At 40.5% G+C, this 17,109-nt stretch overlaps 1 protein-coding gene across 1 annotated transcript in view; it reads left to right on the top strand.

Annotated features, from left to right (window-relative positions):
- The window catches only part of TRPM3 (transient receptor potential cation channel subfamily M member 3), a gene marked incomplete in the record, with an annotated part of 593,048 nt that extends 578,637 nt beyond the window's left edge, over positions 1 to 14,411 (top strand). The window contains 1 exon segment of the mRNA XM_045165065.1: positions 8,998 to 14,411. Coding sequence (XP_045021000.1) covers positions 8,998 to 10,450 — 1,453 coding nt within the window.
- Between the last annotated feature and the right edge of the window lie 2,698 nt (positions 14,412 to 17,109).

Here is a 17,109-nt window from a genome sequence, read left to right as displayed (position 1 = left end):
GTTTCAATACATGCATACTGGGGCTTTTACTGTGTACCAGGCAATAAGGCAGAGCTCTGTCCTCAAAAAGCACAGTCTCACTGAGTTCTAGTGTATACCCAAGGCAGGAACAGCCAGAAACATCTAACTCACAGTTGTCAAACCTTAGAAGGCCTTAAAATCATCTGGAAAGCTTGTTACAAGACAGGTTTCTGGGCATCTACCTACATCCTTGGTTTCTTTTGTTTTTTTTGTTTTTTTTTACATCCATGGTTTCTGATTCACCATGTCTACGATGGGGCCTGAGAATTTGCATTTCTAACAAGTTCCCAGTAATGCTGATGGTAATGCTAGTCCTGAACCACACTTTGGGGAACACTAATGGAATATAATGGACAAGCTTAAAGTCCCAAGTAGGATAGGACAGTGCAGAATTATTCACTGTGGAACATATATCAATAAAATTCGGTACCTTACATTTGGAATAGTTCTGGAGGTCATTAAGTACAGATTGTGTGTGTGTGAAAGTCAGTCATTTGTGTCCGACTTTTTACAACCCCATGGACTATAGTCCATGGAATTCTCCAGGCCAGAATGCTAGAGTAGGTAGTCTTTCCCTACTCCAAGGGATCTTCCCAACCCAGGGATCAAACCCAGGTCTCCCACATTGCAGGAGGATTCTTCACCAGCTGAGCCAGAAGGGAAGCCCAAGAACAGATTACTTGTACCCAAAGCAGTATTTCTCCCACACACCTAACCAGCAGCAATTTAACAAGCATGTGCTGAGCAGGGCCTGGGGTTGGAGTGGGGATAGAAGGATTTTGCTTTGAAAGAATGTATGATCCAGTTACAGTCAGCCTCTATTTGAGCACCTTCTGAAGGAGGAGAAGCTGCCTTAGATACCAGCCTCATGAATAAATACAGAAAAAATTACATTCTACTCTCTCTGAAAAAATGTTTCACATATGGTAATATCATCATCATCTCCCATTTGCTTTATCGTTTCTAAACTAAATATCCCAAAATCCTTTAACCACTTAGCATGTGTACAGCAGATCTTCCACTACCCTGCCCACTTTCTCAATATGCACTTTGAATTTTCAACATCACCCTTTAAATGTGATATCTAAATGGAACCTAATTCTGTGTTATAGTTAGAGCCTAGACTCAATGCCTTTATTCATTCAGTTACTGTTTTTAATCATCTACTATATGCTAACCTAATACTTACAGAGTACAATAGGAAAAGAACATGTAACAAGGGAAAGAACATAGTAAAATGGAAAGATTTTTAATACTAATTCTGCAGTAACTAGCTGTGTGACCTTGAACAAGTTACTTAACTCCTCTAAACCTATGTCCCAATCAGTAAAATGGGGACATACCTGTGGTATTAATACCTAACTAAAATTTTAAAAGTTATTGAGATAACATACATGAGATACTATGTTTTAACTGGTAGTTATTATTTTTGGATCTACACATTTTATTTGCTATGGGATTGCATTACCATCATAGCAGCCAAGTCATATCTTTGGTTCAGAGTGAGCCTACAGTTAATTAAAACCAAGCCTTTTTCACATGAGATATTTCAAATATCTTCCAACTTCTTTGGAAATGTTTGTTTCTAACCTAAAATCAAGACTTAGCATTCATTGCTATGAAATTTGTCTTTAATTCCACTTCCTCTTTGTGTGCTCAGTCACTTCAGTCATGTCCAAATCTTTGCAACGCCATGGATTATATAGCCTGCCAGGCTCCTCTGTCCATAGAATTCTCCAGGCAAGAATACTACAGTGGGTTGCCATGCCCTCCTTCAGGGGATCTTCCTGACCCAGGGATAGAACCCGCATCTCTTAGGTCTCCTGGATTGGCAGATGGTTTCTTTACCACTAGCGCCACCGGAGTCCCCACCTCCCACCCCCAACTTTGGCTCATTATTATAGCATTTTAAGGACAACTTTGGATCCTCATTTTATTGTCTGTCTACTAATTTTTCATCCTATTGTTTTTATATCATTGTTTGCTTGATAAACATATCTGCTATGCCTTCGACATAATCCACCAAAATCTCACCAGCATAAATCAAGTGAACCAAGACAGAACTAAGATATTGCATGACTCCAGTAAATCAGGTGAACCAAGACAGAACTGAGATATCGCATGACTCCAGTGAATCAGGTGAACCAAGACAGAATTAAGATATTGCATGACTCCAAAAACTATCTTTCATGATGATACCAGTCCATGTTATACCGTCTCTCACTTGGTTAATCAGCCAGCCAAGTATTCACATTTCTCCAGTCAACCTAGTGTATCAACCCATTTACTAAAATCACAATGTACTTTATGAAAAATATTGTGCATCTATGTTTCTTTGTTAGTCTAGATTATCAAAAGAGAGACAAGATTAATATTGAGCCTCCTGTTAATTAATCCTGTCTCTTTAAAGTACCCAAAAGATAGCATCAGCTTAATTACTTAAAACTAAGCCATTCTATGGGCTTCCCAGATGGCTCAGTGGTAAAGAATCCACCTGCCAATGCAGGAGACTCAGGACACATGGGTTCAATCCCTAGGTTGGGGAGATCCCCTGGAGAAGGAAATGGCAATTTGTTCCAGTATTCTTGCCTGGGAAATCCCATGGACAGAGAATCCTGGTGGGCTACAGTCCATGGGGTTGCAAAAGAGTCATACATGACTTAGTGACTAAACACCAACAAGCCATTCTATAATGCTGCCTAGAATTGATGTTAAACTCCCATAATTCATAGAATCAGGAATGTTGAGTACTGAGAAAACATTTCCTATCTGCAGTCTCCTGGCATTTCTTTTTATTTACCTTTGTCTCTTAAGGGTCACCTAGATTTTCTGATGATCATAGATGGAAGTTCTTTTCTGGTCCCTTTAACTCATTTAAAGCAGGTTTTGCAGACTGGTCGCTCGTGGGCAGCACCTGCCCACAGAGGGCTGTTGTGTTGAGCTGACAGTGATTGTTAAAATTCACTCTGAATGCCTTTGGCCTGGACATGCTCTCTTCTGCCACAGAACCTTCCGCTGGTCTCTTATGCTTTGCCTGCTTCACGTACTTCCTTGATCTGCCTTCCCATAGGGATTTGGTCCTCAGACCCCTAACTTACAGCTTCCAGTTTATCCTCACCATCACCCTACCTGTTGAGCTCCACTTTACAGAAGTTCCCATTTGAATTTTCTCCTTGACAATAACAATTTAGGCAAACTGTAATATACATCATTCCTTGTTATCATCTTTTAATCTAACATTATCTTTCCCAAACCAATAGGCTCTGTAGCCCCCTTTTTCCACTTTACCTAGATCCAAAAAATATTAGACAATGACTATTAATAGTATTTTACAGTTACAATGTTTCATAACAAAGAAAGAATAATTTAGAATATATGAAATTTATAAATAAACCCCAAATAGTGTAAGTCATAAAAGAGGAGCTTCAGTCACTTGCCACTGTATCTTTTTCTAAAGCTGATCTTTGCTATCTCCATTGATAGATCCAAGTTTAACTTTTCTCCCCTCTTTGGGTCCCAGAGTTAATTAGAAGGCTAACTGGCCCAAAGGGAAGGGTCGTCATCGTCTTTTATTCACTAAGTCGTGTCTGACTCTTGGCAACCCCATGGACTGTGGCCTGCCAGGCTCCTCTGTCCATGGGATTTTCCAGGCAGGAATACTGGAGTGGGTTGCCATTTCTTTCTCCAGGGGATCTTCCAGACCCAGGAATCAAACCCAGGTCTCCTGCATTGCAGGCAGATTCTTTACCTAATGAGCTATGAGGGAAGCCCATAGGAAAGGGGTAGGTGACCCTAAAGTTCACAAATTACGTTATCAGTCTATGGATAAGCAAGAGTTCACTTTGGCTGCTCTGCATCATTGTCTTTGATCAAAAAACCTGTATCAGTATACCCCTTGCCCCTATAAGAGCCCCAACAACTGGGCTCATGTGATCTGAAGTTGTTTCTGCTCTTCATCCTACACCCATTCAACTGCTAGCACTCCAGGTAATATTTGAAATTTAGAACAGGCATGACCAGCCAGTTGTCTTTTTCCTATTACCATAGTTCCTTTAATCACATTTTGAGGTTATCAGGAAAAAAAAAAGAATTTTCTAGAAGGTAAGCACACACAATACAATAATCCTTCAGTTCAGTTCAGTCACTCAGTTGTATCCGACTCTTTGCGACCCCGTGAATTATAGCATGCCAGGCCTCCCTGTCCATCACCAACTCCCGGAGTTCACTCAAACTCACGTCCATCGAGTTGGTGATGCCATCCAGCCATCTCATCCTCTGTTGTCCCCTTTTCCTCCCTCTCCCAATCCCTCCCAGCATCAGAGTCTTTTCCAGTGAGTCAACTCTTCGCATGAGATGGCCAAAATATTGGAGTTTCAGCTTTAGCATCATTCCTTCCAAAGAAATCCCAGGGCTGATCTCCTTCAGAATGGACTGGTTGGATCTCCTTGCAGTCCAAGGGACTCTCAAGAGTCTTCTCCAACACCACAGTTCAAAAGCATCAATTCTTCAGCACTCAGCTTTCTTCACAGTCCAACTCTCATATCTGTACATGACTACTGGAAAAACCATAGCCTTAACTAGACAGACCTTTGTTGGCAAAGTAATGTCTCTGCTTTTGAACATGCTATCTAAGTTGGTCATAACTTTCCCTCTGAGGAGTAAGCGTCTTTTAATTTCATGGCTGCAGTCACCATCTGCAGTGATTTTGGAGCCCCCAAAAATAAAGTCTGACACTGTTTCCACTGTTTCCCCCTTTATTTCCCATGAAGTGATGGGACCAGATGCCATGATCTTCGTTTTCTGAATGTTGAGCTTTAAGCCAACTTTTTCACTCTCCTCTTTCACTTTCATCAAGAAGCTTTTTAGTTCCTCTTCACTTTCTGCCATAAGGGTGGTGTCATCTGCATATCTGAGGTTATTGATATTTCTCCCGGCAATCTTGATTCCAGCTTGTGCTTCTTCCAGCCCAGCATTTCTCATGATGTACTCTGCATAGAAGTTAAATAATCAGGGTGACAATATACAGCCTTGACGTACTCCTTTTTCTATTTGGACTCAAATTCAGACTTAAATTGAAGAAAGTAGAGAAAACCACTAGACCATTCAGGTATGACCTAAATCAAATCCCTTATGACTATACAGTGAAAGTGAGAAATAGATTTAAGGGACTAGATCTGATAGAGTGCCTGATGAACTATGGATGGAGGTTCATGACATTGTACAGGAGACAGGGATCAAGACCATCCCCATGGAAAAGAAATGCAAAAAAGCAAAATGGCTGTCTGGGGAGGCCTTACAAATGGCTGTGAAAAGAAGAGAAGCAAAAAGCAAAGGAGAAAAGGAAAGATATAAGCATCTGAATGCAGAGTTCCAAAGAATAGCAAGAAGAGATAAGAAAGCCTTCCTCAGCGATCAATGCAAAGAAATAGAGGAAAACAACAGAATGGGAAAGACTAGAGATCTCTTCAAGAAAATTAGAGATACCAAGGGAACATTTCATGCAAATTTGCTTGATAAAGGACAGAAATGGTATGGACCTAAGAGAAGCAGAAGATATTAAGAAGAGGTGGCAAGACTACAATAATCCTTAACATATTGCATATTGAAGTTGAAATTTTCTGTGCTGCCAGAATCTTCTTTTGAATGCCCTTTTCCTTATCACTTTGGCCGTTAGAGGCTGGTTGTCTTACGACCTGGATTTCTTTTTTTAACCAGCCTATTGAGTGCCCTTTGATGGACTTCTGGCTGTTGCTTTCTTGGCCTCCTGGGAACAAGAACCACCTCATACCTTTCCAGGTTTCTGTTGGGTGCCTATTGTGATTGTCTCTTGAGTTATTCTGAAATAAGTCACACAAGATCTGGAAATTTGAAAGAAGGAAAGAAAAATAAAGTGTTCCTCCCATACAATATCTTTCTTTCCAAATCCCTTTTTCTTTTCTTACTTAGTCACTGCCATATGTATCTCCTTGAGGATTCCTTTTGATCCATAAAATCTTACCATTCTTATCTCCATATGATCTCCTGAGTTATTTGACCAGAGTCAGCTCCTGGAAACTACCCCTATGAGCCAAAACTCTTGATTTGTTTCTCATACCTATTTATATCTGTAATGCATGCCCATTGACAAATTAACTTTTCCAGAATTCTTTTTAAAGATTAAGGGAAGAACTCTATGTATGGAACAAGCGTATGTAAGTTTGACTCTAGGAACTTTCCTCTTTTTTATAACTCCTATATTAAACCCCTATCACTTATATCAATGACCTGACTGACATACAGTCAAGTGATTAAACACATCCAGGATTCTGAAAGAAAACAGATAAAACAGTTCTGTTTTGTTGTTTTTTTTTTTAAAAAATTCAAGTCTTACGTTCCAAAGCGCCTCAGAGCCCACAGGAAAGTTAAGATTTGGTGAAGAATAGCTCCTTGACCTTGTTCTAGAATGCTTTCCTCCCCTAGTTCTACCCCCTGGAGCCATACTTCTTTATCTTTGCTCTTGAGGCTCCCACTGGGCACCTCCTTGCTTTCCCGGAGGACCCCCTTCTTCCTTGTACCTCCTCTCTCCCTCCCATTCCTTAGGGTCCTTAGTGTCTGGGTTCTGTTTATTCCCCACAACCAAGTCCTTACTCTTTCATTGCCTCTTGGTGCCTTAGCTCAGCCTTTCACCTGCTAGTTTTCTCTGCAGTGTTGGATTCTGGAACTAAAGCGAGGTAGGGTGCTCAGGGGGGTCCCCACAGTGCAGGGAGATATCTTCCCATGCCCAAAACAATAGCCACATGCAGTTATACTCAGAGAACATCTTTATCTCTTTCCATACCAACCTTGTATATACCAAACTCCAGGAAAGGACAGGAAAGGGAGGAAGAAAATTATCCTGCATTTTGTAACTCTGCCAACACTGAAAAGCTAGGTGGACCCAGTACCTAAGTATCCCAAACAAAAATCCTCATTCTACAGAAATGTACCATCTGTCCCACTCCTGCGTTTAATGAAGTAGTATTTTTATCTACTTACCGAAAGCGTATTGCATTGCGAAAACGAACTGTAATACTTGCAAACTCCATAGGATAGATGATGAAAAAGTCAATTGTAAGTCTCTAAGACTCACAAAATTATTATTGTAAGTAATTTGTTTCTTGGGCTACGTGTATACCACAAAACAAGTGAAATAGGAAAAAGTTGAATTTTCTTTCTGAATCATCTGTGCTAGCTGGACGGGTAACATTGGGTTTGCCAGATACAGAATTGCTCAGTGTACAAGTCTTTTGGAAATATACCTGAGCATCGTGGCAGAGTGTGCCTAGACCCTAGAGGTGCTAAACTGGCTATGGAGCAGCAGAAACGAGCAAAAAAAAAAAAAATGTTTCTGAAGCAGGGTTCTTGAGAGCCATCCAGAAACTTAGACTGATGAAGGGAAACTGAGAGATAAAAAGAGCAGAGTGAGTTGTTGGGGGGTGGGGGAGGGTGTTGCAAAGGTAAGAGAATCACATATTCCCACTCTGGCCAGCAGAAGTAGGCTTTTATACATGTATGTGTTTTTTTTTTTTTTTAACCTATAGGTTCCTCAGAGAGAGAAACCACATGCCTCTTGTATCTCCTTCTGGCAATGAAATATATATTCTTCACGGATAGAGGTGTTGCTGTTGTTAACACACCACCACCACAACAATTGGAGGGACCTAGCTCTAATTCCTATCATCTTCTGTAAAGCATGCAGCCATGTTCCTTTTAAGGGTCAATGGTCAAGTAATTTGCTGTGCATATTGGAAGAATTAGGAAAGTATCTTTATCCTCTCAAAAAAAGTTGTGAATAGATCTTTTTTAGATTCTCCAAGATTTGCCTTTTGGCATTTAAAAGTGAAAGTTTAAGCTCAAACCAAAACTTGCCTTTGGTTTGTCCTTTCCAAGTTAATGTGAACAAGTGAAAAATATGGCACAATTTTATTTCAAATATGTGGTCTCCGTCTTTATAAGTAAATGGCCTAGCAACCCATTAAACAATTGAAATCAAGTTTGTCACAGTGATTTGTTCAGTGAGCCTTTCTTGACATCTGGCAGGTATTGGGCTGGCAACATGGAAATGCAAAGGGGAATATGAGACAGATCACACCCTTAAGAATTGGGACTATAGAAATAACTGGGATAGAAAGCACCTGGATCAGCTACCTGGAAAGACAGAGAGAGGCGTAGGATGATTTATTGATAGCCACTCTAGAGTTTACCACAAATTATGTAATCTTGGCTAAATTTCTTGATATTTGTTTATCCTTTATTAATGAAAGGATCGGGTTAAATAAGGTCAACCCCAGGTGACTCAGTAATAGGACCATATCAGTTCCTTTGGAGGTACTACTTTCTAAAAAGATTGTTGTGAATAAGAACAACAACAAAAGATTATTATGTATATGCAAAATAAACATAATCCCAGTCCATAAAATACAAATTTTACATGCACACTACGGTAAGAATAGCTACATTCTACAATTCTACTGCAAAACTGGGTAAAGTCATGCAAATGTAACATTCTCATTTTGCTGGCGACTGTTACGCCAACATCCTAGTCCTTATTTAGGTCATTGAACCCTGCCCCAAGCCACAGTGAAGCCAGGAGGGCGGCAAAGAGTGGGACTTTGGCCTCACTCCTCTTCAAGACCTCCTTGCCTAGGTGTTTAGTTTTTGGGACTGAGCATGACGTTTCCCTGAGGGAAAGGGGATTAGTAGCTAGAAACTGCTGGATTCAATCAACTCTCAAGCCTTTTCTAGCTTAGAAAGATTGGAGTTCTGTGATTCCCAGTGACAGGGTCACAGCCATCCTCTCCTCTCCACCCCTTCTCACTACCCACACCCCCTCAGTTCCCCCCAGTGGGACAGTGATGGCATTAAGTTGGGGCACAATTCCAAGCCCCTCTGTCCCTGCTCCACAGCCTCCTGCAGAGAAACTACCCAGAGTGACTCTGGTTCTCTCTTCCCGCCCAGGGTGGAGAATATGTCCATGCGGCTGGAGGAAGTCAACGAGAGGGAGCACTGCATGAAAGCCTCGCTCCAGACTGTGGACATCCGGCTGGCGCAGCTTGAGGACCTCATCGGGCGCATGGCCACAGCCCTGGAGCGCCTGACAGGTCTAGAGCGGGCTGAGTCCAACAAAATCCGCTCGCGGACCTCCTCGGACTGCACAGATGCAGCCTACATTGTCCGCCAGAGCAGCTTCAACAGCCAGGAGGGGAACACCTTCAAGCTCCAAGAGAGTATAGACCCTGCAGGTGAGGAGACCTTGTCCCCAACTTCTCCAACCTTAATGCCCCGTATGCGAAGCCATTCTTTCTATTCAGTCAATATGAAAGACAAAGGTGGGATAGAAAAGTTGGAGAGTCTTTTTAAAGAAAGGTCCCTGAGCCTACACCGAGCTACTAGTTCCCACTCCATAGCAAAAGAATCCAAAGCTCCTGCAGCCCCTGCAAACACCTTGGCCATTGTTCCCGACTCCAGAAGACCATCTTCATGTATAGACATCTATGTCTCTGCCATGGATGAGCTCCACTGTGATATAGACCCACTGGACAATTCCATGAACATCCTTGGGCTGGGAGAACCAAGCTTTTCAGCTCCAGTACCTTCCACAGCTCCTTCAAGTAGTGCCTATGCAACTCTTGCACCCACAGACAGACCACCAAGCCGGAGCATTGATTTTGAGGACATCACCTCCATGGACACTAGATCTTTTTCTTCAGACTATACCCACATCCCAGAAGGCCAAAATCCATGGGACACTGACCCTCCAATGTACCACACCATTGAGCGTTCCAAAAGTAGCCGCTACCTAGCCACCACTCCCTTTCTTCTAGAAGAAGCCTCCATCGTGAAATCACATAGCTTTATGTTTTCTCCTTCGAGGAGCTGTTATGCCAACTTTGGGGTGCCCGTGAAAACAGCAGAATATACAAGTATTACAGACTGTATTGACACGAGATGTGTCAATGCTCCTCAAGTGATTGCTGACAGAACCACCTTCCTGGGAGGTCTTGGAGGGAAAGTGGAGGAATCGTTGTGCTGCCATCCCGAGCGAGAGGCAGAACTGAGTCACCCCAGCTCTGATGGTGAGGAGAATGAGGCCAAGGGCCGGAGGGCCACCATCACAGTGCCCCCCCAGGAGGGTGATAATTCAGACAGAACCCTGTCGAACAACATCACAGTTTCCAAGATAGAGCGCGCCAACAGCTACTCAGCAGAGGAGCCAAGCACACCATATGCCCACACCAGGAAGAGCTTCTCCATCAGTGACAAACTTGACAGGCAGCGGAACACAGCAAGCCTGAGAAATCCCTTCCAGAGGAGTAAGCCCTCCAAGCCAGAGGGCCGAGGGGACAGTCTGTCCATGAGGAGACTCTCCAGAATGTCTGCTTTTCACAGCTTTGAAAGCAAGCACAACTAAACCTTCTAATAAGCTTTGCAGGAGGCTCAAGAATCCAGCCCTCAAATTCTCCCTGAAATTCACCTGTTCCCGTTTCTTGAAACTCACCTGCTTTATTCTTAGCTGAGCAAAACAAGTCATTCCTTGGGAGTTGTTAACTAAAAGGTGACTTCTGGGTCACAGATCAAGAAAACATTGGATCTGGCCCAGTGCAAAATGCAGGGGATTTAAGTCATGTTCACACTAGATGGGTAGGGAGGGGAAAGAGGGAGAAGAAGGGTTGAGATGAATGTGTATAACTAGTCATTTCAGAAAGCCATGAGCTCTGGGAATGAATGGGGCATCAAGCATGCTCCATGCCAGGAGGCATCTTTCCATTTCTGACCATTATCAAGAGTTTTAGGATGCAGGGCTAAATTGCAAAATAAAATAAAGTAGCCAGCATACAAATGAGATATTCTAAACTTCAATTCTGTTTTCTTTTCACATTGGCTCCATCACTGGTGACTGATGAAGAGCATCCTTTTTATTCAGTATAAGCCGGCAGCAAGCAGTTCTACCTAACGTCCCACATCCTTCTCATGCCAACACTTCTGTAATTGATCATTATAAAGAAAAAACAAGGTAACAGTCATAGTTCACCTGTCTCTTATATATTCATTTCTGGTGCCACAACTTTTATCTCTTTTGAAGAAAATAAAGGGAAAAGAAATGCCTTTTTGTATTGCAATCAAAATGAAAGAAGAGTTGATGTTAAAAACAATTGTCAAGTGGTTTATTATATACAGTGGGCATTCAAGTATAGTCAAGTAAGCTCAGGATGAATGTAATTAAATAATTTTATATTTTTTAATTTATTTTGTATCTCACTTATCATCAATGAAGCCACTCACTGAATATAATAGTGAACTTTAAAAAAAAAATAGTAGGCAGAACTCACCTAAAACTGCCATATGAGATACTGCTATATTCCCACCATCTATGTTATGTGTGATGCTGCTGTGTGACCCTCATCATGTGTATGAATCCACCATGTCTTCTGAACATCTCCAGGATGTAACTGCCAATTTTCCACACCACCTATCACATGACCATTTTGTATATGAATATCTGGTTACATGTGGATATTTTCATACCTAGAGTTTTGCCATTTAATCTGAGCTCAGCATAAATTTAATTGGAGTTTTTCAAGGGCTGGTATCTTTTTTATGGGAATGTTCCAAAGCACTTTTTAGGGAAGTTTCAAAACCATAAATAACCTTAGAATTGACTGGGAGTTTGGTATCAACCCAAGCCATCAGTAGCAGGCATACCATGAATATTTTTCTTATACACAGAGCTATAAAAAAGATGCAGTAGACTAAAATAGAAAGCAAATAAACATATAAAGAGTTCTGTAGTATATGCTGCTTATATGCATTTACACAGAGAGACATGTTAATATATAGTTTATAAAAAGACATATAGAGCTTTCTTAAAAGGCTTGGACTTTTCTATCATCTTGAGATATAACCAGGATTTTTTAATATCCAAGGAGTTCCACTGAAAGAGTTAATTATATTAAATTTTGACATGTTGAAATTATAAATTTTTAGAATCCCTATGACCTTAGCTTTTCCTTGTACAAAACTAGAGTTGCCAACATCACTCACTACCTTCCCTTTGCCTCTTTTTTCTGTGGAAGCACTTGCTGTCATGGCATCTCGTTTAGTCTGGTTTCTCCTGCACAAAGATTATTTCAAGTACGTACGGTTCTAAACCAGATAGTATTATGGACTCTCAAATATAGGCATACGTTTCTAGATCAGAAACTGGACTTAAAGTGGGATAAAGAAATCTTTATCAAATCTTTGGATTCCTATTTGGATCACTGATTTAAAGGAGAATAAAAATCTTTAAGGAAAAAGACAATACTTGCTGGTTATTTTGTTTTTCTGTGGTTTTGAATTCCAGATTTCTCATTATGTGAAATCAAGTGAATACATGGACAAAATCTCTAGCCTTTAAATATTTAAAACAAAAACCAAAATCTTCTGAACAAGCTTTTCAGGTGTAGAGACAATGATGTTGCTGCATATAAAGAATTAAACAATTCCATCTTCACTCCTTGGATTTAAGTGAGTAAGAAACAAGTCACCAGAGTCCCTCATATATAATTGCTCTAGAAACAATTATATTTTTACTGGCCATTTCCCCTCAATAAACATGCATTTGGTCTAAGAATAGATTAGTTGCCCTAAAACTTCCTTGAGTCATGAATCTCCTTGAAGATCTAATGAAAGCTCTGGGCTCACCTCCCAGAAAAAAAAAAAAAAAAAGTATGTCCATGTAGAGTTGCAATATAACCTTAAAGGGTTCATACCCCTGGTTCCATATTGATTGATAATGAGGAAGAAGAACCATGTTTATTCATAATCCGTGCAGCTGTAATAGACACTTTACATTTCAAGACCATTTCTCTGTGATTCTCAGGAAGGCCAAGTCTCAGCACCAGAGTTTAAACCCAGATTTTGTTACTTTTGTTCCTTGGATTAGCTTTTGCTAGTTTGATGTATTTACATCCTAAACACTTTGATGATTTTAAATATGGAACATACTTACGAAGCCAGAGGCTTCTCTAAATCTGTGGAGGAATCTAAGAAGGAGGTGAAATTATTCTTCTTTGGTCACAGAGCAGGATATCACAGCACCTCCAGGGCCTCATTCTGGACCAGATTGAAAATAGGGGAAAGAAATTATGAGCATGAGTGTTTCCATTCATTGTGATTTCTGGAGAGAACCAAATCTAGGAAACAAAGTATTTAACAGCCTTGACCTTGTGACTCCCTGGTCCTTTTGTTGTGCATGAAAATGAAGTTCTTAAATCTTTTGTGAAGTGTGTGAAATATATAAGTCAAATTTAAGTGACTTTAAACACAACCTGTATAACTTCCATGAGCCATTTCTTTCCTGTGCATTTACATGTGTGTTACGTTTCCATCCATTTCTTTCCATTTCTGGGTGTTCTACACACCAATGTGGCATTGATTCTGTGGCCTTGTACGGTCAGCTTGTGTCTAGACCATTTATTTCGCCATGTCCCTGATCAAGGGGATATTAATTACCTTCTCTGTGAATTAAGCAGCCCATGAGCAGCAAGTTATTGAGGAATATAAATAAAGTCATAGACCGCTCAAGGAAATAATAGCTTTGGTTTAATCATATGCTTCTAAGGTGCCAATTTTTATATACTACTATATGGAATGATTTGTTCTAAATTGCTCAGTCCTTTTGAAAAAAAAAATGTAAGGATGTTTAATGAAAATTACCTTGGGAATTCCTGATTAATCAACAAACTTTATATTTATACTTAGAAACTCTCTCCTGGGTGAATTTGAATGAAGCTGGAAAGCTTGGCTATAATTGGCGGGGCTAGTTTGTTTCTCCAGCCAGAAGGTGTATTAGGGGTCAGAATGCAGCACTTTACAGAACTGGATTTTTTTTAAAATCTAAGCTTCCAGGTCTAGGATATTATGTAGCACTTTGAAAGTTCCCCCTTAAAAAAAAAAAATATATATATATATATATATATATATCAGAATTATCAAATAAAAATGTACTTGTAAGAAACACAAAATGTGTTTCTTCTGAATGTTTCAAATGTATTCTAAAAGATGGTTTCTATAGATAATATTATGGTAGATAACTGGATAGTACATTTTTTCCACTTTCTAAGGCTATACAGTCTAATCTTTCTGAACGTTTGGGCTGTTTCTATAATTATATATTATCCAGTCATCAATCATGCTATATCTATAAGCTATACTGTTCAGTGTGTGTGGGGCAATGCTGTATTATAAAACACATGTAAACATATATGTAGCCCGTATTTAACTCAGCATAGCTGTAGCATGTGGTTGTATTAATGAGCGTTACAGGATAACTTTATAATCCTTTACAAATCTGTAACATTCAATAAAGAAGCACATGTTGCAAGGATTAATGATGTTCCCAACTCCATGTTATTTAGCATCCTCGTGAAATGGGTACTTTTGTTCCTGATCTGCTTCATCTTTTCCACATTCCCATAGACCATTGTAAAATATTTGTATGAGCTGATGTGCATCCTCTGACCAGCCCTGCAAGCTGTGGTAGGCAAGTTACGGTTTTGTGAAAGATGAACTGGCATGTTATGCAAAAACTATATGACAAATTGAAAATAATATCTTAAGCTCCAGTTGAATTAGCTGTCTGTTTACATCTGCTAACCCAATGTGGAAGCAGTGTACAGTATTTTAAGTATGTTCATGTAGTAACACTAATATGTTTGTTTCTCGATAAAGTGATGCTAGTGTGTAGGTGGTTATATACTTGCTCTAAATACTGCATTATAGCTCACTGTTCTTTAACAATATTAATGTGACTTAAATGAAGTAATCCCTCTCCAAATCCAGTCTTAATTTTTGTGGCGACAAAATGCATGCACTGCTTTATGCATTTAATTTAACCTTTTAAAGGCACTTAATGTTTTACTATTGCCTGCTGTGATACTTAAACCAGTTAGGAACTCACTCAAATTGTTGGGCTTCTTACACTGTTTGGGGATTATGTCCAATTTAAAAAAATTAAAAACAAAAAAGTAACCAAGGATTTTTTACTATTTTTTTAAGCTCTGAACAAATAATATGGAATAAAGTATTAACTGCAGGGCCTATAGCTATGTAACCTGGAGATAGCTAGCCAACACCACTTGGGTTTACCAAGCTCTAGTGTTGGTGCATCTGTGATATATGAAGGACATATTTCTGAGTCTTTAGGGCCATTGGGTGCAAGTTGCTAAACCAGAGATGAGAGTGAGGAGTCCATTCAAGACAGTGTAGAAATCCACGTATCAGTATGGATGAATCCATTGGACAATATGTGACCACTCTCCTACCTTGGGGCTTTTCTCACATTGTGTGTGAGCCTGGCCTGGGGGGGGGGTGGTGAGAGATGGGTGACTGCGTGTCTCATTGAGCACAGGTTGACTCTGAAGAGTGTGCGCTTCAAGGAAGTCACCATTTCATTGTGAAAAGCCATTCAACATCTGAACAAGGGAGGATGAAATTTGCATAGTCTTATAAATGATGGCTCCTCAAAAAGTAGAGAGAACTTTTCTGTCAGCCTGCACTGGCCTAGGCTTTCTTTTTACCTGTCAAACAGTCTCTTTCTCAGATTGGAGTCAATCAAAGGAGCAGTTGGTTCTGATTTTAAGGAAAACAGGATTTTTTTTTTTTTTTGGTACTTTATTTGAGAAGTTGGTTGCGTTACCTTTTCTCTGATGAATTCCTTGCACTGATCACTGTTAATGAAATCAAGACATGACCATTTCTACATGTGTCTAAGAGGAATTCAGTGGCCAAGTAATCCAGGTGGCAGTAAGAGTGAGGTAAATTTTCCCTTCCCTAACTGACCTGCTCTCCCAGCCCCATTAAACCTTCAAGCCATTGCCCATTTACACAAAGTTTGTGTGCTGGGAAGTGAAAAGAACATGTATGGCTAGAAGGCCATAGGTTTTCTGAACAGCGTCAGTGCCAACCTTGACCTAGGCCTTCCTCTGGAGCTGGGGGGCTGCTGAGGGCTGGGGGATGCAGAGAGAGGTTCAGCCTTGGGCCTGGATACACAGCCTTCTTCACCCCCTTCTTTCTTTCTTGCTCTTGGCCCAGCACAAGGTTTTTTGTTTTTTTCTGCCAGACCAGTTGACTTTATCTCCTATCACCTCCTACCCTCTGGACCCTGGCAGAGGAAACTGAACCAGCGGCTGCAAGCCTTCAGACTTTGTCCAGCCCTCATCTTCCCACTGACTTAGCTTCCTCCCCGCAACTTCACCCCATGCTCCTAACTTCACTGGTCTTTGCATCAACCTCATCAATTCTTTGCCTGTCTGAATCCCAGAAGAATCAGTCACATCTTTACCCCAGCTTATCACGTATCATCAGCAGCAGCCGTCTGCCTCTAGATTGTGGGGTTGCAAATACAAATACGTGGAGGGGCTGGATCCAGAACACAAATGCGGAGGTTGGGCTGGGAAAAACAACATAAAGAAGTAGGGCTTACAGGGCTTGAGAGAGCACGTGTCTGCTACGAAGACATTCACATTCAGATTTGCAAACATTGCGCTAGCCAAACGTGTCTGCCAGCAGCTTTCAAACCTGGAGGCAATAGTTTGGGACCTCTGAGTCAGAGCCAACCAGGACCATATTCCTGATTCCAACTTAGTGAATACATAAACAAAATACACTGAAAATGGAGGTGGGAGAGAAAGGAACTCACCCTATTCAGGGTTCTTTCTGTTCTCTCAAATGATATGTGCATGTATATTTGCTAGCTGCATCATTCTGGACCTAAATGTGGGATCTTTGTGAGGGAGATTCAGAAGAAGAGTACCATAGCATTGTATCAAGGCTTATCTGCTTCCTGCCACTACAGTGTCTGACCTGAGTTTATTTTGCTTCTCCTGCTGTTCAGAACAGTCCATGCAGTATACTATACTCATTGCTGTTCCATAACACAGAACTTAGACTCTCATTTGTAAACGTTCTAACCATAGTTTATAATGGGGAAAGTTATTCAAATATCATTTTTAAATGAATTCCTATAAATAAAATAATTTTGCAATTGGGTTTCTTAAGTATATATACATCTTTTCCTTCTTTGTGTAT

Source organism: Bubalus bubalis, chromosome 3, assembly GCF_019923935.1.
Source record: "Bubalus bubalis isolate 160015118507 breed Murrah chromosome 3, NDDB_SH_1, whole genome shotgun sequence".
Lineage (NCBI taxonomy): Eukaryota > Metazoa > Chordata > Mammalia > Artiodactyla > Bovidae > Bubalus > Bubalus bubalis.
Note: the sequence above shows the minus strand (reverse complement) of the source record. Positions and strands in the feature narration are given on the sequence as shown.